The sequence below is a fragment of the Sus scrofa genome, chromosome 3 (genome assembly GCF_054392235.1).
Source record: "Sus scrofa isolate SSC_HxYL_T2T_F1_AM1 chromosome 3, Sscrofa_HxYL_maternal_Yorkshire_Landrace_v2.0, whole genome shotgun sequence".
Lineage (NCBI taxonomy): Eukaryota > Metazoa > Chordata > Mammalia > Artiodactyla > Suidae > Sus > Sus scrofa.
In genome coordinates this window covers 66,612,509-66,634,275 of record NC_139385.1, presented here as the reverse complement: position 1 = coordinate 66,634,275, position 21,767 = coordinate 66,612,509, and the positions used below count along the sequence as shown (strand labels likewise).

The 21,767-nt window shown below is 42.3% G+C and overlaps 1 protein-coding gene across 18 annotated transcripts in view; it reads right to left on the bottom strand.

Moving 5' to 3' along the window:
- The window catches only part of AFF3 (ALF transcription elongation factor 3), a 594,300-nt gene that overhangs the window by 4,816 nt on the left and 567,717 nt on the right, over window positions 1–21,767 (bottom strand). For all 18 annotated transcript variants that reach the window (XM_085018570.1, XM_021088183.2, XM_021088187.2 and 15 more), the window contains 6 exons: window positions 17,557–17,620; window positions 13,456–13,592; window positions 7,736–7,807; window positions 6,052–6,145; window positions 2,624–2,673; window positions 2,254–2,477 (listed from right to left, as the gene is read on the bottom strand). In XM_085018570.1, the coding sequence (XP_084874696.1) occupies window positions 2,254–2,477; window positions 2,624–2,673; window positions 6,052–6,145; window positions 7,736–7,807; window positions 13,456–13,592; window positions 17,557–17,620 (641 nt within the window). The remainder of the gene's footprint in view (window positions 1–2,253; window positions 2,478–2,623; window positions 2,674–6,051; window positions 6,146–7,735; window positions 7,808–13,455; window positions 13,593–17,556; window positions 17,621–21,767) is intronic.

Sequence of the window (21,767 nt, the reverse complement as noted above, 5' to 3'; positions counted from 1 at the left end):
TCAGTTCATGTGCTCCATGCTGTCCTAAATCGGATCATGTGGCTGGTCCTAACAACACTCCCTGAAAGGAAGAATCTGGGAGGAGTTTTACAAAGGTGCTCCTACACAGGCCGCGTGGGGTCCTGCAGGGAAGGTGTAGAGAACCCAAGTTCCAGGTGGCCGGGGGGACGGGGAGGGTGGAGGAGCAGGTTGGGAAAACTCGCTGACTGTGCCCTGGACCTGTGGCTCTTCTAGGGGACATCAAGGGGCAGCTGGCAGGACCGTCTAGAGCCTAGCCTGCTCAGGTTCTCCCAAACTGACCACGTGACCTTGTGTACAGTTGTCCCTTCTCTATTATGCACCTGTGACACCCACACCACTGCACTTCAACCACTCAACTACTATCTGCTTGTGAAAACCCTGTTCCATGCTAGCTCCTCCAGCGAGCCAGTCCTGCTGGCCCCAGCCCGTGGCCTTGACCTCCCTGGCTCTCCCACTGCATTTTCAGAGTGTGACACCTCCGAGCTACTGTTATGTCCTATCTGGCTGCATTATCGGTTTTATGTACTCAGGATCCACCTGCCTGTCTGTGCCCTAAATTCCTCATCTCACCATGGACATCCTGGTCTTAGTCTCATAGGCATATGTTACCCTGGGAACAAAATTTGCATTTAATGACTTGAAAGTGAGCTCATATTTGCACTCTCATCTATTCCTGGAAAAAGAGTGGTAAACTGGTACAGTCTTATAGGAGAAAGTTAACAATATAGGTCCATATCTATCTTAAAGAATCTATACCTCTAGACCCTCTCATTCTACAAGTTCCTCCCATGAAAATAATCAGAGATATCAACAATAATTTACATTAGGACATTTATCATAACATTATTTGTAATAGTGGAAAAAACCTGGAAGTTATCATAAAAGTCAAACAGCAGGAGAGTGGCTCGAGAAAAGTCATGATGCTTTTGATTACATATGCTATTATGACAGTATTAGAGAACCATCATAAAGATGTTTCTGAACTAGTTAGTGACATGAGGAAAGGCCTGTTATAATGCTAAATAAAAAAAAAAGATGGATGGAAAACTGTATACATATCATGATCTTATTTTGGTAAAAATTATAAATATTTGGAGAAGACTAGAAGAAATTTCAATAGAACTGGCAACTTACAGTTACCAAAGGGGACAGAGGGTGGGAGAGGGGCGGACTGGGGGTTTGGGACTGGCGTATGCACACTGAGGTACATGGAATGGCTGGCCAATGGGGACCTGCTGTGTGGCACAGAGAACTCTACCCAATATTCTGCGATCATCTATGTGGGAAAATAATTTGAAAGACAATGGATGTATGTAAAGTATAACTGAATCACTTCGTTACACAGCAGAAATTATCATAACCTTGTAGATCAACTATGGTAAAACTTTTTTAAAAGGAAATTTCAATAAAATGGCAATAGGAAATACTTTTCGGTGATAAGATCACTGATGATTAAAGTCTTTTTTCAGAGTTCCCACTGTGGGGCAAGGGGATTGGCCGTGTCTCTGAAGCCTCAAGGATGTAGGTTCGATCCCTGGCCCTGCACAGTAGGTTAAGTATCTGGTGTTGCCACAGCTGCAGAGTAGGTTACAACTGTGGCTCAGATCTGATTCCTGGCCTGGGAACTCCACATGCTGCAGGGTGGCTACAAAAGAAAAAAATTTTTTTTCTCTATAGTTTTTTTTGGTGTGTGTACTTTACAAATTTAGCCACAGTAAACGTGCATTCTTTTTATAATCAGTAAAAACAAACATTATTTAAAAAGAAATACAGCTTACCTATAAAACACTTTTTTTTTCTTGTTGTAAACAGCTATCACTTAATCAGCTAGTAATATTCATACTCATCAGTTCATTCATTCATTCCCAGGTCTTAGGAATACAAAGTTGAATAAAATGGAATCCCACCTTGAAGGGGCTCACCTGCTAAAGGGATGTGTGTCTGCTCTATTTATTTATATAATCTGCATCTGTATCATTTGTACCTATACCATCTCTACCTCCATCTCTATCTCTGATCTTTCCTGTAGTGAAGACAAAGGGAAGTAAAGGCACAGGAGGCCCTGAGTGATGGGAAGCAGTCAGGAAAAGTTTCACACGGAAGGTAACAGCTTCTATGATTGCTTTGCATTGTTGGGTAAGTGATGAAGACTTGGCAGTTGATGCCCAAGGATCAGGCTGTCTCCCCTGGCTGTGGGTGAGCCACACACACGCTTCCCTTAGGCAAACACACCTCTGTTTTCCTTGGCCAGGTTGTCCGCCATCTCCCAGTAGTCATAGCTGTGAAGGATGCTGTTGGTGATGCTGACGTGATTGGCTGCCATCTGGTGGATGCGCTGCGGGATGCTGACGATGGTTGAAGGCGACAAGGCGTTGGCATTGGAGAGGCTCCCCTGAGATCCCACGGAGCTGGTGGGGGAGGGGTTGGGAGACATGGGGGATGGGGTTCCAGTGCTCCTGGAAGGGGAGAGCATAGGTAGGAAAACAAGGGCAGAGAGGTTTGTACCCAGGGAGGTGGGGCCTCCCCTCAAGGCAGATGAGCATGTTACCCAGCCTCATGGCACATCTCATGCCTCATCTTTACTTTGGAAAAATGAACTTACTTTCCACTGGCCCCCCATGGAGATGGGGCTTGGGCAGCTTTAGATGAATTCTGCAGGAAAAAAAAAAAAAAGGGACAGTGAGTGCCACCTGCTTGAGTTTAAACAGTTGACAGTAACATGTTCTCAGGTGACTGTTGAGAGAAGCAACAGCAGGCATGGTAGATAAAATGCAGACTCACAGAAATAGGATCTGGGAAGTTCTAGTTGCCAGGCTTACTTTCTGGAAGAGAGTGGGGGCCAGCTGCATGGCCTGCTGGGTTTTACACGGAGCTAAAGCAAAGAGCTCACCATGCAGCCTGGATTTTCATGCACCAAATTAAGTCATAATCCTGAGGGGCTGCTGATCCTAAATCAGCCTAATTAAAAAAATCTTCAACTAGCTTACTTTTTCTGAAAAGGAAAAAAGAGCAGGAATACTCCCTATCCCATACACAATGAGAACATCTTAAATTTAAGTGTAGGGCATATCTGCACAAACTGTTGACATACAATGAAGTCCTGAAAACACAAGGCATCAATTGTTATGTTTTAATTTACAAAGCTTTCAAATATTAGAGGAAGTTGCTCTTGAATATTTCTAAAAGAACAGATTAAAATGTATTTCCTTAACAGATAGTGAATTCAAAAACTCAGATTTATTTAAATAATCCAATTGAGGATATGTTGCGTGAGCCAGCTGTTTGCATCACGCATCTAAAAGACATTTTGCCTTTGGCAAGGAAAGTTCCTAAATGCACAGATAGATTTCTTCCATGAGAGCCTGCTAATGCTTTCTTGGACATAAGTCTATGAGACTGTTAAGGAAAAAATGGCCTTTATAATGTTGATGTGAATTTTCCCTCCCAGAGACAAGAAAATAGCCTCAGCCTGGATCCTTAGACACAGAGTGTTTCTTTTGGTTAAGAAAAACTTTGTGAAGTGGTGACTGATTTTTAGTTTTTAGTGGAGGTGTTATCAAAATGGTAAGGAATGGCCTCACATGCAGTAATTTTATAAAACTGCCTTCAGGCCTCTTCTACTCTTCACTAAAGCCCTGTGACTGTACAAGACATGGGTGGGGACAAAGCCTTTTTTTTTTTTTTTTTTTTTTCCCCCAGAGCCAGCTGAAGTGAGAAAACTAATTTTTATGGATAAATTAGCATCGTTTCCTGAAGGTTTCATCATCGCTAAACTTTTTTTTAATTTAAAAATTAAAAATTTTAAAAATTGAAATGCAGTGTCAATTTTTGCTGCACAGCAATTGTTATACATAGACACATTCTTTTTTGGCTGCTGTGCCTGCAGCATGTGGAAGTTCTCTGGCCAGGGATCAAACCTGCACCACAGCAGTGACCGGAGTGGTGGCAGGGATAATGCTGGATCCTTAACCCACTGCACCACAAGGGGACTCCATACATTCCTGTTTATATTCTTTTCCATTATGGTTTATTCCAGGACACTGAATACAGCCACATATGCCATTGAGGAGGATCTTCTCACAAACTCTAAATTTTAATAGCCTTTGGTCAAGGCAACTACCAATAGCCTCTGGAGGGGAAACTCTGATTTGTAACTTGTGTTCTCCATTCATTCTGGACAAACTCATGTGCTACCTACATATGTAAGAACTTCTTGGATCCTTTAAGAGACCTGCTGTAACTTCTGTGGCGTACAGAGTTCAGAGTCCTTCTTTATTCAAATGTTTTGCTTGACTGTAATAACTCCTTTGAGAATTAGCTCTTAGACTCTAATTTTTTTTTTTTTTTTTTTTTTTTGCACCTGCAGCATATGGAAGTTCCCGGGCTAGGAGTCTAATCAGAGCTGCATCTGTGACCTATGCCATAGCTTGTGGCAACACTGTATCTTTAATCCATTGAGCAGGGCCAGGGATCAAACTCATGTCCTCATGGATACTAGTTGGGTTTGTTACCGCTAAACTACAATAGGAACTCCTAGATTCTAAATTTTTGAAAATGACTTACCTTGACTTTAGGCCCTCAGAGTAAAGGGAAAGGCTTAGTGTCAGTACTTGTCATTATGACCCATGATGGTCAGTGGACTGAGACAGCTACCTCCTCAGCTTAGCACCTGGTTACTGCATGCATGGCCAGGAAGGAGATGGCCTTGGATGGACACAGCCCATGGAACCCCCAACACAGCCAGGTCATCAGAGATCATTTCCAAGTAGTGAAGGTTGGAGATTAAAGATCTAACTTGATGGTTGTGTCTCTGACAAAGTTGGTGAAGATAGAGATGGTGTAACTTTTTGTTTCTACAGACAAATGGACATGAAAAGGCCCAGAAATCTCCAGTGAATTATTTCCTCACATCCACTTAACAATAGTGCATCAGCTTTTCATTCTCCAAGGGAAAATGATTTCATTTCCTAAGATAGATAAAAGCACGGTTTCCAGTTCTCTCCTTCTATTTGTATATGCTATTGTCCTAGTGACTCTGGGTTCTAATGGGCCATTTCTTATCATTTAAAATAACACTTTTAGGGAGCTCCTGTTGTGTCTCAAGTAGAAACAAACCCGACTAGTATCCAAGAAGATGCTGGTTTGATCCCTGGCCTTGATCAGTGGGTTAAGGATATGGTGTTGCCATGAGCTGGGGTGTAGGTCTCAGATGCAGCTTGGATCCTGCATTGCTGTGGCTATGGTGGAGGCTGGCAGCTGTAGCTCTGATTCTACCCCTAGCCTGGGAACTTCTGATTCTACCCCTAGCCTGCGAACTTCCATATGCCAGAGGTGTGGCCCTAAAAAGCAAAAAAAAAACAAAACAAAACAAGAAATAAAAAACAAAAACCCAAAGCAAAATACATTTATTAGAAATTAAATTAGCTATTGGAGATAGCTAAGAGGAAGTTCTAAATAGTGACGTCTTAAAGGAGGATGCTTTAAGTGAACATGAGAAATTTATGTTCGCTATAAAGATGGACTTCCAGGAGTTCCTGCTCTGGTGCAGCGGAAACAAAATCTGACTAGTATCCATGACAGTGTGGATTTGATCCCTGGCTTAGCTCAGTGGGTTAAGGATCTGGTGTTGCCCTGAGCTGTGCTGTAGATCACAGATGCAGCTTGGATCTGGTGTTGCTGTGACTGTGGTGTGGGCCAGTAGCTGCAGCTCTGCTTTGACCTCTAGCCTGGGAACTTCCATATGCCATTAGTGTGGTCCAAAAAAAAAAAAAAAAAAAAAAAGACCTTCTAGGACACAGACCTTCTTTTTCTAGAGGTTATAAACAATACTCAGATATAGGCAGGGATATAAATTAGGTGGGCTCTCAAGTCGATTTTCTGAGTCCTGAACACACAGGTGGGTCATAAGTGGAGTTAGTGTGGGTATCAGAGGGATCCTGTATTGTCCCCAAAGCAATGGATTCTACCTGGAAAAGGTCCTTGACAGGAAGATAACTGAGAAGTAGAGGCTGCCTGCTAGTCGGACAGTACCTTGAAATAGTCGATAAGTGCTTTTGAATACTTTACAGCATGATCTCTTTTGAGTCGAAACATCCGCCAGTACAGGAGAGCCAGGCATCGGTAACTGCAGTAGAAAAAAACAGGCCCCCAAATATGAGTGTACCCTGTGCAAACAAGACCTTAAAAATCTTGTTCCAACTCACTGAATGTGTCTATATACACACACACACATGTCTATGCCAACATATATGTAAGTATCCGACCTTCCTCTTGTTCAATATAATCCAAAATTTCAAGGAGTTACTCCATAAATACATCATCTATTAGCTTTACAGCTTCTTTGTTGGGGCTGTGGGGCTGGGCATTTTCTTCTTCCACCACTAGGGGACACCCTCTCTCCATGAGACGGGTGAGGAAGCTCTAGCACGTAGCTCTCACTGCTGACTAGGTGAGTTTCAGGGCAGAACCATCTTATTTTGATTTGCCTCTGACATCCTGGACTTCTAGCAGCAGCAGCTCTCCTGAAGGAATAGCCTGCCCTTCCCTTTTAAACAATGTTACTGGACTTTAATTAGTTCAAAGAAAGTAACGGACATGAATATGTTTTATAAACAATAAAAAAACTAGGCTGAGACTAGGTATTCCTTTATTTTACAGTTTCCATATTTGTTATTTACACACTAGCATTCTACTGTATATGATTTTAACTGACTGTTGGTAATTTATTAATCCTAATATGAAATTTAAAGTTTGAAAAGAGGACAGAAAGTGCTTCCTGAGCCCTATACATGTTTCCTTGGTGCTTTTCACTCATAATTATTTGCTAACTCAGATCTGGGGTTGACATACTAGAATTACCAACATACCAAATGCAACTTAAGAGTCTCTTAAAAAACTTTTTTTGATACGATTTTTAAAAAGTGCTGCCCTTCCATTTACAGTTACTACAAAAATATTGGCTGTATCCCCCGTATTTTCTAACATGTTCTTGAGCAATAGTCTCCTCTCCGCACACCCAACTCCAGATGATGTGATGAAGCAAAACCACCTGAGAGCCTCTCTTATATGTGTATTGTTATTATTATTGTTATTGAGATTTGATTCTCCAACTTGCAGATCAGGTTCTAGAGTGGAGTCTGAGCCATCGGAGAGACTCCCTGTCATAGGAGGAGCCAAGAATGAGGTGTCCTATGATATGAGAGCGAGGGGTCAGGTGTCCTGGGGAGAGGTAATGGGGACACTTATTACTGTAATCACATAATCATTATTGTTGTCATCATTATAGAAAAAAACCTATGACATATTGATTAACCCTTCAGTTGACTATGTTAAGAACTTTCCCACATCATCTGGATTCTAGTTCCACATGTAAAGAGACATATGAATTACTACTATTGCATCAAAAACGCTAAACACAGGAGATTACATGTGGCACAAATTCATATTTCAATGACTAAAACACAGCTTCATCTGATTTGAACACACACACACACACACACACACACACACACAGAAAACGTCCTTGTGTCGCAGGCCCTGTGATTTCCAATAAGTGGGAATTCACCTCATGTATGGGACTCCTGCCACCATGAGAACCGCATTTGGTCTGGCGTGTTGGAAGCACTAGGAAAATGCTGTATATTTCGGCACCTGGTTTGCCAAGGAAGATGGGTTAGGCTGGGGAGGCTATTTTAAGCCAATATGATGCACTCACCATAATGCAGCCAGCTGTTTATCCTCTGGCGTGGCATTGGGTCCTGAGTGGGTTTTTAGTCTCATAGCATACCTTTAAAAAAAAAAAAAAGGAAAGGAAAAGGGAGAAATCAAGCTTTCTTATTAACACCAGACCGCTCTTCTCTGAAATGGTCTCTGCTCAATACTTTGTGTTTCATAGTGCTTGCTGGTGAATCTTTCTTAAAAGCCTGCCAAGGTTGCCCCGTTTTCTCCTAAACATTACATTATCATCATGACTAGAACAAAATGGCTTTTATGAACGTCTAGCTACTTTCTGCTCTTTAATAATACAAGTCAGGAGGGCTATCAGTTCCAGCGTTACCCATGTGTACAGTGACACATCCATTTTTACAAATTTTGACTTATGGTTGAGTGCTTGTCAAGACCAAGGCCAAGTTCAATCCTTCAAGGCTAACTTCCAGAAAAATTTTTATCCCTTGTACTCAGATGAATGCTTGGATCGACTCCATTTTTATCCTTATGGAGCTCTTATTTTGACAGACTATCACTGCACAGGGTGCATAACTTGTAGAGTTTATAAACTCTTTACTCAATCCCCCTTATGTCTCTGAACCAGAGGCCTATGGCCATTCTTTACTCCAATAATATACCAAGTTCCCTGGAGAGTCTTAGAGTAGAGGCAGGATGTGGAATGGCCAGGGAATCCTGGGTTCAAATCTGAGGTCTGTCACTTATTAGTTGTGAGAGCTTAGACAAATTAACATCTAATTTAAGCTCCTGTTTCCCTATTTATAAGTGAGATTTATTTACAATGTGACATTTCCTTATTGATAAAGTGCTGATCACATGGCACTGCTGTAAAAATGAGCTAAGAGTGTTTGTACAGCTCTTGGCAAAGTGGATTGGCTTGTTGCAGACTGTTCAAGAAATGATACTGTTATGAGGCTACCTCCACACAGATGAGTAGTGTTTCTGAGTGAATCTCTTTGCATAGTTTTCATAGTGGTCACTCTGGGTATTACAATATACATCCGTGACTTATCACGACCTGTTGGTGTCAACATTTTCTACTTTGTGTGAAGTGTGGAAACCTTACTTCCAAGTCCATGCTTTGAAATAAAGTCTCCAGGATCAGATGGTGGCATAATTTTTGTTTCAATCTCAATGATTTATAAAACTCAGGAAGAGCATAGTTTATTGCATGTTCTACTTTTATGTTGTTCTTCCTTCCTGCCTGTTACTCCAGGATTCCTTTTTTTTCTGTCACTTCCTTTCCATTTGTGAAACTTCCCTTAGCCAACCTTAAAGGTAGGTCTGTGAGAAATAAAGGTTTTTCATTTTCCTTAGTCTGAGAATATTTTTATTTCCTCTTTATTCCTGAAGAATGAGGTCTCACTGAATGTAGAGCTCACCCCTGACCGTGTTTTTTATCTTTCAGCAGGTGCAAAGTGTCTCACTGTGCCCTTCCAGTTTCAGGTAGGAAGTCTGCCGTTATTTGAACAGGTGTCCTCCTTTGGGTAATGTATCTTTCCCCTTTGGCTGCTTTTAGCATTTTTTATCTTTTTTAGTTTTCAGAAGTGTAATTTTTTCTTATCTTTTTACAGCTTCACTCAAGGCACATGGAAGTTCCCAGACCAGGGGTCCAATTGGAGCTGCAGCTGCCGGCCTACACCACAGCAACACCAGATCAAGTCGCATCTGTGACCTATACTGCAGCTCATGGCAATGCCAGATCCTTAACCCACTGAGCGAGGCCAGAGATCGAACCTGTATCCTCATAGAGATAATGCTGGGTTCTTAACCCACTGAGTCATAATGGGAACTCCCAGAAATGTAATGTTGATGTGTCTTGGCATGCATGGTTTGGGGTTTACGCTGTTTGGGTTTTTCTCAGCTTCTTGAACCTGTAGGTTTACGTCTTTTGTCAAATTTGTTAAGTTTCAGCCATTACTTCTTCAAAGTATCTTTCAGTCCCGCTCTCTCCATCTCCTTCTTGGACTCCGACAATGAGCTGGAGGCTCGACTGTCATGGTGCTTAAGGCTCTATCTGCTTTTCTTTTCCAGTCTCTTTTCTCTCTGTGGCTCAGAATGGATAAATTCTGTTTTCTGTTCTCAAGTGTATCCCAGTCTCTGTCATCTGTTCTCTGCTATTGAGCTCCTTCAGTGAGATTTTTATTTGTTCTATTTTTCAGTTTGATAATTTCCATTTGGTTCTTATTCAAAATAAATTTTATCGCTCTGATGAGACTTTAATTTTTTGTTTGTTTCAAGAGCATTTGTAATTGTTGAAGCATTCCTAGGATGGCTATCTAAAATCATCATCAGAGAATTCCAGCATCTGATTTGTCCTGGTTATTTGCATCAACTGAATGTCCCTTCTCACTTCAGTTGTGATTTTCTTTGTTTCTTGATACAATGAGTACGTTTCTATTGTATCTTGGACATTTTGGCTCTTATGTTAGGAGACCCTTTTAAAGGAAGCCACTCTGTTTAGGTTCAACAAGCCAAGTCTTAGCCTACATTTGTGGGCTGTGGTTTCAAATGATTTAATTTTAATTCTAGGACATCTTTCTGCTTTGTGCCCATCCATGTCTCCCCATTTTCTTCTCTGCCTGCCTATGGGTGGGCATCTAAGTCTGTGCCTTATTCTGAGGAAGAACTGTGAGAATCTAGGACCTCTTAAACTAACTGTTTGTTTTTTTTTTTATTAACTACAGCGATTTCTTCACTACTCCAAATACTGTACTGTGTAAAAAAACAGTATGAAGGAAATCACCAATACATTGGTATAGTAGAAGTATTTTAATAAGAAGAATGGCATGGGGTGTATATATATATATACACACACACACAATGAAATATTACTCAGCCATAAAAAGGAATAAAATAATGCCATTTTCAGCAACATGGATGGGACCTAGAGATACTAAGTGAAGTTAGTGAAAAACAAACATCATATGATATCACTTATATGTGATCTAAAAAAAAGATACAGGAGTTCCCGTCGTGGCGCAGTGGTTTACGAATCCGACTAGGAACCATGAGGTTGCGGGTTCGGTCCCTGCCCTTGCTCAGTGGGTTGACGATCTGGCGTTGCCGTGAGCTGTGGTGTGGGTTGCAGACGCGGCTCGGATCCTGCGTTGCTGTGGCTCTGGCGTAGGCCGGTGGCTATAGCTCCGATTCAACCCCTAGCCTGGGAACCTCCATATGCCGCAGGAGTGGCCCAAGAAATGGCAAAAAAAAAAAAAAAAGATAAAAAAAACTTACAAATGATCTTATTGCAGAGCAGAAACAGACTCATAGACTTTGTAAACAAACGTATGGGTACCAAAGGAGACAGGTGGGGTGGGGGGAGGGGTGAAGTGGGGATTTGAGATGGGCACATGCACACTGTATACTGAATGACTGGCCAGTGGGGACCTGCTGTACAGCACAGGGAACTCTACCCAATCAATATTCTGTGATAATCTATATGGGAAAAGAATCTGAAAAAGAATGGATGTGTATATATGTGTAACTGAATCACTTTGTTGTATAGCAGAAATTATCACAACTTGTAAATCAACTATACTTCCATAAAATGTTTTTAAATGGGCGGGGGGAAGAAAAATGGTTAGTCAGTGTTGACTTTCACAACATTCTTGAAAAGTGCTTTTGGAAGATGATGTGTTCTCGATGCTGGGACCACATTTTCCAAGGCTGTGGTCTTTTATTTTTTACTGAAGGAGAGTGGTGTAAAAATACCCAGGTGATGGAGTTCCCTGGTATGTCAGTGGTATAAGGACCCTGAGTTGTCACTGCTGTGGTGCATGTTCAGTTCCTGGCATGGGAATTTCCCCAGGCCATGGATGTGGCCAAAAATAAAACAAATAAAAAATACCAAGTTGCAAACTTGGGCCAATGCATACCAAGAAGGTTAAACCTGGGAGTCCCGTTGTGGCTCAGTGGTTAACGAATCTGACTAGGAACCACGAGGTTGAGGGTTCAATCCCTGGCCTTGCTCAATGGGTTAAGGATCCGGCGTTGCCATGAGCTATGGTGTAGGTTGCAGACGCGGCTTGGATCCTGCGTTGCTGTGGCTCTGGTGTGGGCTGGTGGTTACAGCTCCGATTTGACCCCTAGCCTGGGAACCTCCGCATGCTGTGGGAGCGGCCCAAGAAATGGCAAAAAGAAATCTTCCATCTGAATTGGTGAGATATGATAAAACATATCTATTTTTAGGCTGCCAGAATTTAAAACGTCTCTTGAAGTTAGTTTTGAGAATTATTTCACATAGCGGGTATTAGGCATTATCTCAAGCAGTTGAACCAGCGAAAGACATAAAATGTGTGACTAAGGTTTTCAGTAGGGTTAATGGATGAATTCCCTTAATGGTTTGTTAAACAGACATTTCAATAATACAGATGTGCCTTTCCACACTGCCAACACGGAAGACAAGAGTTTTCCACACCCCTTGCTGTGCTCTGGTCAGAAGTCCTTCTTCTGCTCACATTATAAGTCTCGACAGGGATGGAGCTCAGGTCCAAGTTTCAGACCAGAACAATACCAGTACCTTTTCAGAGAGTGCATCAGAGGATGGATTCCCTTTCCCCAAATCCCCCTGAATTTTCCTTCCTTTCATTAAATACTCCTGAATCATTTCCTGATGGGAATTAGGATTTAGATTATATGAACCTGAATCAGATTAAAAAAACAAAACAAAACACAACAGGGATTCCCTGTTGTGGCTCGGCAGTAATAAACCTGACTAGTATCCATGAGGATGTAGGTTTGATCCCTGGCCTTGCTCAGTGGGTTAAGGATCCAGTGTTGCTGTGAACTGTGGTGTAGGTTGCAGATGTGGCTTGGATCCTGCATTGCTGTGGCTGTGGTGTAGGCCAGCAACTGCAGCTCTGATTCGATCCCTAGTCTGGGAACTTCTATGTGCCCTAAAAAAGCAAAACAAATAAAACAAAAAACGCAGCAAGGAAGTGAAGTGAGTTCAAAATCTGCCACTTCCCAGCTGGGTGAAGTAAGCATGTCATATCATCCTTAGGCTCAGCTTCCTTTCTGCAGTCTTTGGGGTGGGAGGAGCTGCCTTGCCTCGCTAGCACCGAGAGCAAAGGAGGCAGGCTATGCAAAAATGCCTTGCAAGATCACACATCCTTGTTTTGCGGGATGAACATTGGTTCTTTGATAGCTGACAGTGCAGGTGGATGTGCCTTTTTTTTTTTTTTTCCTTTCATGGTCGCGCCCACAGTATAACATGGAAGTTCCCAGCCAGAGACTGAATCTGAGATGCAGCTGCAACCTATGTAGCAATGGCAGATCCTTTAACCCACTGTACCAGACTGGGGATTGAACCTGCACCTCCATGGTGACCTGAGATGCTGCAGTTGGAGACATTTTTTTTTTTTTTGTCTTTTTAGGGCTGCACCCAAGGCATATGGAGTTTCCCAGGTTAGGGGTTGAATCGTAGCTGTAGCCACTGACCTACACCACAGCCATAGCAACATGGGATCTGAGCAGCATCTGAGACTTACACCACAGCTCACGGCCATGCTGGATCTTTAATCCAATGAGCAAAGCCAGGGATCGAACCCGCATTCTCATGGATCCTAGTCAAGTTCGTTAACCACTGATCCATGGTGGGAACTCCTGCAGTTGGATTCTTAACCCACTGTGCCACAGTGGGAACTCCTTGACATTCTTTTCTTACATACATTCCTCCCTCCCACCCCCAACTCCCTCAGCGCTTACCTGATAAGCTCTACTGTTTCCGAATACATCGTGTAAGGAGATTTAGATTCCATGGGGCCTTGTTCCATGGCATTTCCACACTCAATAAATGACAAGGCTGCTTCAGCATAGTTCAGAGCCTTTCCAAACTTTTCCACCTAATCAACAGAATTAACAGAGTGTCCTCCTTAAGAATAGTTTTGTAAACAGCTTTGTCATATAATCTCTAGACTCTATTTGAGAAACTCGACTTTGAAGTTCCAAATTCCTGTGGATGGAGTCAAGAGGAGACAGAAATAGGGTACCTCCTTCTCCACTTATTTTCACCGATTACTACTGGCTTAGGATAAGTGAGGGAATGGTTTACACAGAATTATACAGAGTCCATATCACAACTGCCAAGCAAACTTGTGCATGGTTGTTTCCACGTCTTGCTTCTCTCTTTCTAACTCCTATTGGTTGGTCAATTTCCCCCAGGTCCCTTCCAGCTGTGCTAAGTATACGTCCAAATTGACAGGTTTGGGCGCTCCCATCATGGTGCAGCAGAAATGAATCTGACTAGTGTCCATGAGGATGCGGGTTTGATTCCTGGCCTCACTCAGTGGGTTAAGGATCTGGCGTTGCCATGAGCAGTGGTATAGGTCGCAGACAAGGCTCAGATCCAGTGTTGCTGTGGCTGTGGCATAGGCCAGCAGCTGTAGCTTCGATGAGACCCCTAGCCTGGGAATCTCCATGTGCTGCAGGTGCGGCCCTAAAAAGACAAAAAAAAAAAAAAAAAAAAAAGACCAAAAAAACAAAACAAAAGAAACAAACTGACAGGTCTGATCCCTTGTAAGGGTTTTCACACTTTCTTGGTATATACTCCCACTTTGATGGTCGGAAGGCCTTGGTTATTATCGTTGACATGCCTTCCTTTGGTTATGTATTTTTCTGTTGTTTCCTTAACAGTTAGGACCATACTTAAGGGTGAGGGTGAGGAGAGGAAGGGAGAGCAGATGAAGCTGAAGGCACGTTTTAGCTTAAGGGCCATGATGTTTAAAATGAATTAAAAAATGATTTTGGAGGGGCATAAGAGGTTGTCTAAATGCACGGCCATCATTTCCCACATCAGCAAGGATAACGAAGAATCAGCTTTACATTCTCAGGTTCACCTAAATCTGAACACCAGGCTCGGGGCCTCACACTTTGTTACTCTTGATGGATCACGACACAGTCTAAACAGGGACGGCACCATCTCCCTAGTTTTCAAACATCCATTCATCCATCAAAACAGAATTATACAGATACTCTTAACTACTAATGTAAGTCTTGCTCTAAAAAAGTCCCCTCATTAATCATGATACCTTAGGAAAAGGCAATGTAGACCAAAGCTCTCTTGCATTAGCAAATCAAAAATTTTAAACAGGTTAAAACCCTAAGAGGCTAGAGAGCAATATTTCTCGGTAGTGCTTTCAGATTAAGGAAATCATTCCTCTCAACAAGTATCTTCTAAAGCACCTGATTCTGGGCCATTTGCACTTGACACACAAAAGCTCCTTCCAGGAACATATATTTAGAGAGGAAAAAATATGCACTTACAATGTAGTTCAAAGTGCAAGGTAGGCTGTGATTAACTAACAAAAAGCAAGAAAAAAAAAATGGCAGAAGGAGAATGCAATGCAAAAAAGAAAGCAGCAAGGGAGTGAGGGATGGGGCCACAGGGAGGCTCAGGAGACCTCAGGGAAGAGGCCTGAAAATGATACTGGGAAAGAACAGTGATCAGGCTAATTTGGGGAGGGCACTGAAGGTGCGAGTGTGCACCAGTGTGAGGGTGTGTACGTGTGAGAAGCTGTGAACATGAAAGCATTAGGCTCTGCAGGTGCAAAGCCCCGCTGGCTGGCACACGTCAGGTGCGCTTAGCAGTGGCAGGAGGCCCACCGGGTTGGAGCAGAGTGTCACTAGGAAAGGTCAAGCTAGGGACGATGACACAGTGCAGACTCCTGGTGAACCTCGGATGATTCAGGCAGGAAATTTCATTCTGCTTTAAAATGCAATATCACCAGAACTCTCCATCAGACCGTGGGGTGGTAAGGATAAGAATTCCATCTCTAGTTCCCTTCTCTCTTGCCTGGTACTCCTTACACCAGTGTACCTAGGTAGTGATCCTCCTACAAATCAGCACTTGATGGACAACATCAGTGCCACTGGGGTAGGGGCACAGTTATGGGTGCATCTTCAATCCTGAAAGAACACTCTCAAGGTCATTTGAAATGCCTTACTCATCTCCAGTGCCCTGATTTCCACTATGAACACTGACAGGGGGCAGAACTGGAATCACTAGACAGGAAGGAGTCCCTTTGGATGAGATCTTGAGATGGAGCAACCATATGATCTCTTTTAATCTCTAAAATATACAAGCAACTTATACTACTCAATAGCAAAAAAGCAACAATCCAATGGAAAAATGGGCAAAGGACCCAAAGAGACATTTATCCAAGGAAGATGGAGATGGCCAACAAGCACTTGAAACAATGCTCAACATCACTGATTATTAGAGAAATGCAAATCAAAACTACCATGAGATACCACCTCACACCAGTCAGAATGGCCGTCATTAATAAGTCCACAAATAACAAATGCTGGAGGCGGTGTGGAGAAAAGGGAACCCTCCTGCATTGTTGGTGGGAATGTAAGCTGGTATAACCACTATGGAGATCAGTATGGAGGTATCTTAGGAAATTATACATAGAACTACCATATGACCCAGCCATCCCACTCTTGGGCATATATCCGGACAAAACTCTACTTAAAAAAGACACATGCACCCGCATGTTCACTGCAGCACTATTCACAATAGCTAAGACATGGAATCAAGCCAAATGTCCACTGATAGATGATTGGATTCGGAAGATGTGGTATATATACACAATGGAATACTACTTGGCCATAAACAAGAATGAAATAGTGCCATTTGCAGCAACATGGATGGAACTAGAGACTCTGATCCTGAATGAAGTAAGTCAGAAAGATAAAGACAAATACCATATGATGTCACTTATATCTGGAATCTAATATATGGCACAAAGGAAACTTTCCAAAGAAAGGAAAATCATGGACTTGGAGAATAGACTTGCAGTTGCCAAGGAGGAAGGGGAGGGAGTGAGAGGGACTAGGAGCTTGGGATAAACAGATGCAGACTGTAACCTTTGGGATGGATTAGCAATGGGATCCCGCTGTGTAGCACTGGGAACTCTGTCTAGTCACTTATGATGGAACACTTAATGTGAGAAAAAGAATATATATGTGTGTGTGTGTGTGTGTGTGTGTAACTGGGTCACCATGCTGTACAGTAGAAAAAATATGTATAAATAAATGATAAAAAAATTTTTAAAAGTAAAATAAAAAAATAAAAAACAGGAAACCATAAAACAAAACAAAACAGAAGTTTTCTCTCTCTTGTCCGAATGCTTTAGGCTTTCCCACAGAGATAACCCAAGGAAAGGAAATTACTCTTTGAAAAACATCAAACCATAGTGACTTTAGGGTCTTATGTGCAGTGTAATAGTTTCTTGGTGGTCCAGTTTCAGAGGAAGTAGTCATTTTGGCATATACAAATGACAAACACAAGTCTTTTCTCCTTTTTTGGCTGCAGAAGTTCTTGGATCAGGGATCGAAGTTGAGCCACAGCAGTGACCCAAGCCACAGCAGTGATAACACCAGACCCTTAACCTGCTGCACCACCAGGGAACTCCAAACACAAGTCTTTTTGAAAAGGAGATTTGATCCTGGGACCAAACCAAGGATTAGTCAGGCTAACAAGAGAGAAAAAAGCAAACCTAGGGTTTTTTTTTTTAAGGAAAAAAAATACTACCACCTACTGAGTCCATTGCCTCTGGTTCCTATCCAAACTTGAGGACTAAATTGAAATCTTCATTTATCCAGGCTTCTTCCCACTCAGATATTATTGGTTGAGGTCATAATTTACTGGGTGATGAGTACTTGATTATATAAACATTTCTGCATTTAACAGACGCAGCCATCCTTGTAATAGATTTTATAATTACCCCAGCTATGCTGCCCCACTGATGAAGCTGCGGTACAAACGTCATTTGGAGGAAGCGAGCTGGACAGAAAAGGTCTTACCATTGCGTCTGCTTTATGCTTCATTCGCTTAGCTTCTTGCATAAAATAATCTGCACTGCGTGGCCTGCGAGGAGAGAAGGATTTGAAACGTCATTATTGTGCAAGGAAAAAAATCTTTTGAGGCTATTCTTTCCTTTTGCTCAAACTTGAAGTACAAGTTTAATACATCATGGCATCAAGGTGTTTGTTTGTTTGTTGCATTTCCAAATAACTGCCAATATGTAAAAGACCACAATTTTTCTTAAGTTAACAATTCAAAACACACTCAATGTACCCAGATAAATATATACATTTACCATGATTTTAACATGGACCCCCAAGACCTAATTTGTGAATTGGATTTTTATTGCATGGTTAAGAAAGCAAATGCACCACAAAAATAATAAAAAGATAAAATTAAAAAAGTGAAAGATCTTATTTCACAGCATATTTACATGAAACAATCCCCTTTTAATGTAAAGACGGCAAAGGTACCTCATAATAATTGTATGGATATATACGGGTGAGTATATTTATGCAGCCTTATGAAAATCAGTGTCATTTATATGCATAAGGGGTACCTAAAGTTGTATCTCTCTCTATAATTATTTCAAAGCTTTGCAGTGAAGAATGAGAAGAAGTGATGCTATGTGATTACATTCCAGGTGTAATGAAGTTAATTGTAAAATGATGTCTACCTTGTCACAATGCAAACACAGCATGAATTCTCCAGAGCTTGGACTAGCTGGCTGGTAAACATGAATACCAGACATGGGCATTATTAAAGCAACAACCCTGGCCAGCACTGGCTCTGCTGGGAGATGGCCATAATTCATCCAGAGACTCAGCTAAGTGTGTGAAGTAACCCTGGGTCACACTAAGCTACTCATCAGATAGTACCTTTAAATGCTTTGTCTGGTAGGTTTATAAAAACCTATACACATTAGGTACCACCAGCAAAAACTTTTTTTGTACTGTGGGGTCTTTACGTAATCAAGAAAGCTTGACCTATTCATGAATATCCAACATAAGCCAGGACCCCCTCAATGGGAGAAAAGATGTAGGTAGTGATATGAACCATGAACTGTTTCATCTACTCAACACACTTATTTTGAACTGCCTTCTTTCAGCTTCGAATGGTCTTTTCCCTCACTGTAACATGAGGTAGTCAGAGCATCCTTTTTATGCTAAGAGGTCAAACTGCTTGGAAAAATCACATATACCATGTCAATGACATTACCATCCAAAGCTATCACCCTCATTTGAATGGTTTCAATCAGTCAGTTGATCAATCAATAAAGCAGGATTAAAGCAAATACTTAATTTGGGGTTGCAAATCACAGGAATAAGAAAAAGACCTTGGTTTTCCATCTCTTCTTCCCCATAAAATATTGCCAGTACTGCAGGACTGGCAAATATTTAACTTTTCCAACAAAGAAATGAGGGATGTTGTTGCAGGAGATCCCTAAAGGGCATAATGGAGCTCCCTGCGTCTGGATCCTGGTCTGTTCAACATTCTTCCTGCCCCAGGCCCAACGTCTTCCATTCCTCTTGGTGGGTGAGGCCTGAGGTTTCCTTCAAAGGAAGGCCCTGCCCAGACGTTCTTCTTCCTTTTTATTTCCCCCATGTTCACACTTCTTTCACCTAAATGACTTTTCAGTTGCCTTTACTTGGTGGTTTTTTCCCTTCTTTGCCAGAGATGGATCTTTTGTGGTCAGAGCTCCTCCAGGTCTTTGCTCAAAACCCATCAACCCCCCACCATTAGCATGAGAGAACATAAATATTTAAGTTAAAGGGTGCAAAGAACAGAAAGGAAGCTACACACAAAGAATCAAAAAAACAGATGGAACCAGCTGGGACCAAGATGGTGACACTTCTGACCCCCAACAAACCCTGAGTCTGATTAGAGGTTCCTTTTGCTGCATATTAAATGACACACCCACCAGGTAAAAAGGGGGTGGCACCCCACTCCTCTGAAAAGGCCCTGCCCCTCCCCCACAGACTAATGTACATGCCTCCCTATCATGAGTCTTACCCTCCCTCCTCCTTTGGTCTTCACTCTACTTTTATTTTTGGCTGCACCCACAGTGTATGGAAGTTCCCAGGCCAAGGACTGAACCCACGCCACAACAGTGGCCCGAGCTGTTGCAGGGACAATGCAAGATCCTTAACTGGCTGCACCACAAGAGAACTCCTGTCTTTACTCTTTAAAATAAAATCTCTCTTGCAGGTGGGTGAGAAGTTGATCTGTGAACTTAGCTCTCAATTCTACAGTCTTTGGCCACTGAACACAGCCTGTGCTATGGGGATCTCACCTTTAGTTTCCAGTTTCGCTATCTGTCTGCTTGGAACCCCATCCCAACACCCACCCCATCCGGAGGCAGGGAGCCTCTACAGGATTTGTAGACTTCATCTGGTAACATTTTGAACACATACTGGCAACACCTGTCTGTTGGGTCTCTGATGCCAATTCTGGCATTTCCTATTATTTTTGTTCTTGTTTTTGCTTTTCAATGGACTTAATTTTTCTAAGCACTTTTAGGTTCAGAGCAAAATGAAGGGGAAAGTACAGAGAGTTCCCATAAACTCCCTGCCTCACACATGCATGGCCTCCCCCAACTACCAACAACCCCCACCAGGATAGCATGTTAGCTACAATCGATAAACCTAAACTGACACATCATTATTATCCACAGTTCACACTAGGGTTCACTCTGGGTGTTGCACATTCTATGGGTTTTGAAAAGTGTATAATGACATGGATCCATGGTTACTGAATCAAACAGAATAGTTCCATGCCCTAAAAATCCTCTGCAATTCTTTTTTTTGTGTGTGTGTGTGTCTTTTGGCTCAATGCCCCAAAGTAGAAAACCAGACCTACCCGCGGCCCAAACCAGATCTGACACTTGAGCTTCAGGTGGGGTTCTGGAGCCTGTTTGTTCAGGAGAGAAGTTCCGGTACCTCCATCCATGTCTCCCCCTCTGTTATCAACTGCTTCCTTGTAAACATACCTTTCTTTTCTCAAGGACCACATCCACCACCCAAGCTTAGGCTTTCAGCACTTCTCTTGGCCTCTAGTTTCACTCCCACCCACTCCATCCTGAGTTTTAACCTTTGACCCATGTTTGAAAAACATGGTTTTCCTTCCATCGCCATCTACTCACAGACCTAAAATCAATCTCCAGGGCCTATGAGATCAAATCTTGGTTGAGGTCCTAATAATCTCACCTAACCCTCTTAATCATGTCACTCACTCACCAAGCTCCTTGACCACAGCCAAGACGGTGCCCTCACTGTCTGGTTAACATGCCACTGTGTCTTAGAAGCTCTGTTCCTCCATCTGCTCCTCCATGGAACACACCCTCTCTGCTCATTCATTAAGTGCTTACGTGAGCCAGATGTTACCCATCCCTCAAATTCTTAGGGCACAAGGTCTTCTTGGTGATTTTGGTTAATGCACATCTATGTCTTTACTGATCTCAGATACCACTACTTGTTTACACTTCACTTTGGGGCATTTAATTACCTTCTGAACTGTCCTGGGCTAGAGTCAATGCATGTGTGTAACTCTGCAGCTGGGACCTTGTCACTGGAGGCCCTGTTGCAGACCTCTTTCATCTTCCCCACTCTATAGTTCCAGGTGCATGGTTCAAGATAAATGAATTCCCTCTGCCTTCGCATTTGGAGCTTAGAAGAGAGTGTGGGCTTCTGATGGGATGCAGCCTCAAAGCCAACGAGCCAGAGAACATCTCCATGGCAACCTGAAATTCTCCACATCATTATCTGTCCCACACTCCAGCAGAGGAGTTGGGTCATTTTTCTCTTGGCCTGTTTTTCGTCACTAATGGATCATCCTTTTTTTCAAATGCATTTCGTTTTCATGCAAGAATTTTCTTGGTAATAAGCCAAGGCATCTTCTACATTACCCCTGGGGTGGCAGTGGCACCAAATTCCTGCTATGGGAACCTTAATCAGTGCTATTTTTACTTGCGGCATATAAATGTACTCCTTAAACCTGATGGGGAAGCTGAGTCACAAACTCTCATGATGGTGTATGTGGATACACTAATAAGTAACTCATCTATTTTCTGACAATGTCACAGCTGCTGTAACAGTCACCTGAGATGCTGAAGCATCATACTATCAAGCGCCGTTAAGGAACACATTAGAATTCTCATCTTGGTATCTAATGGGGGCCTCATTACACCGAGTCACTAAAGTCTGCCTGATGA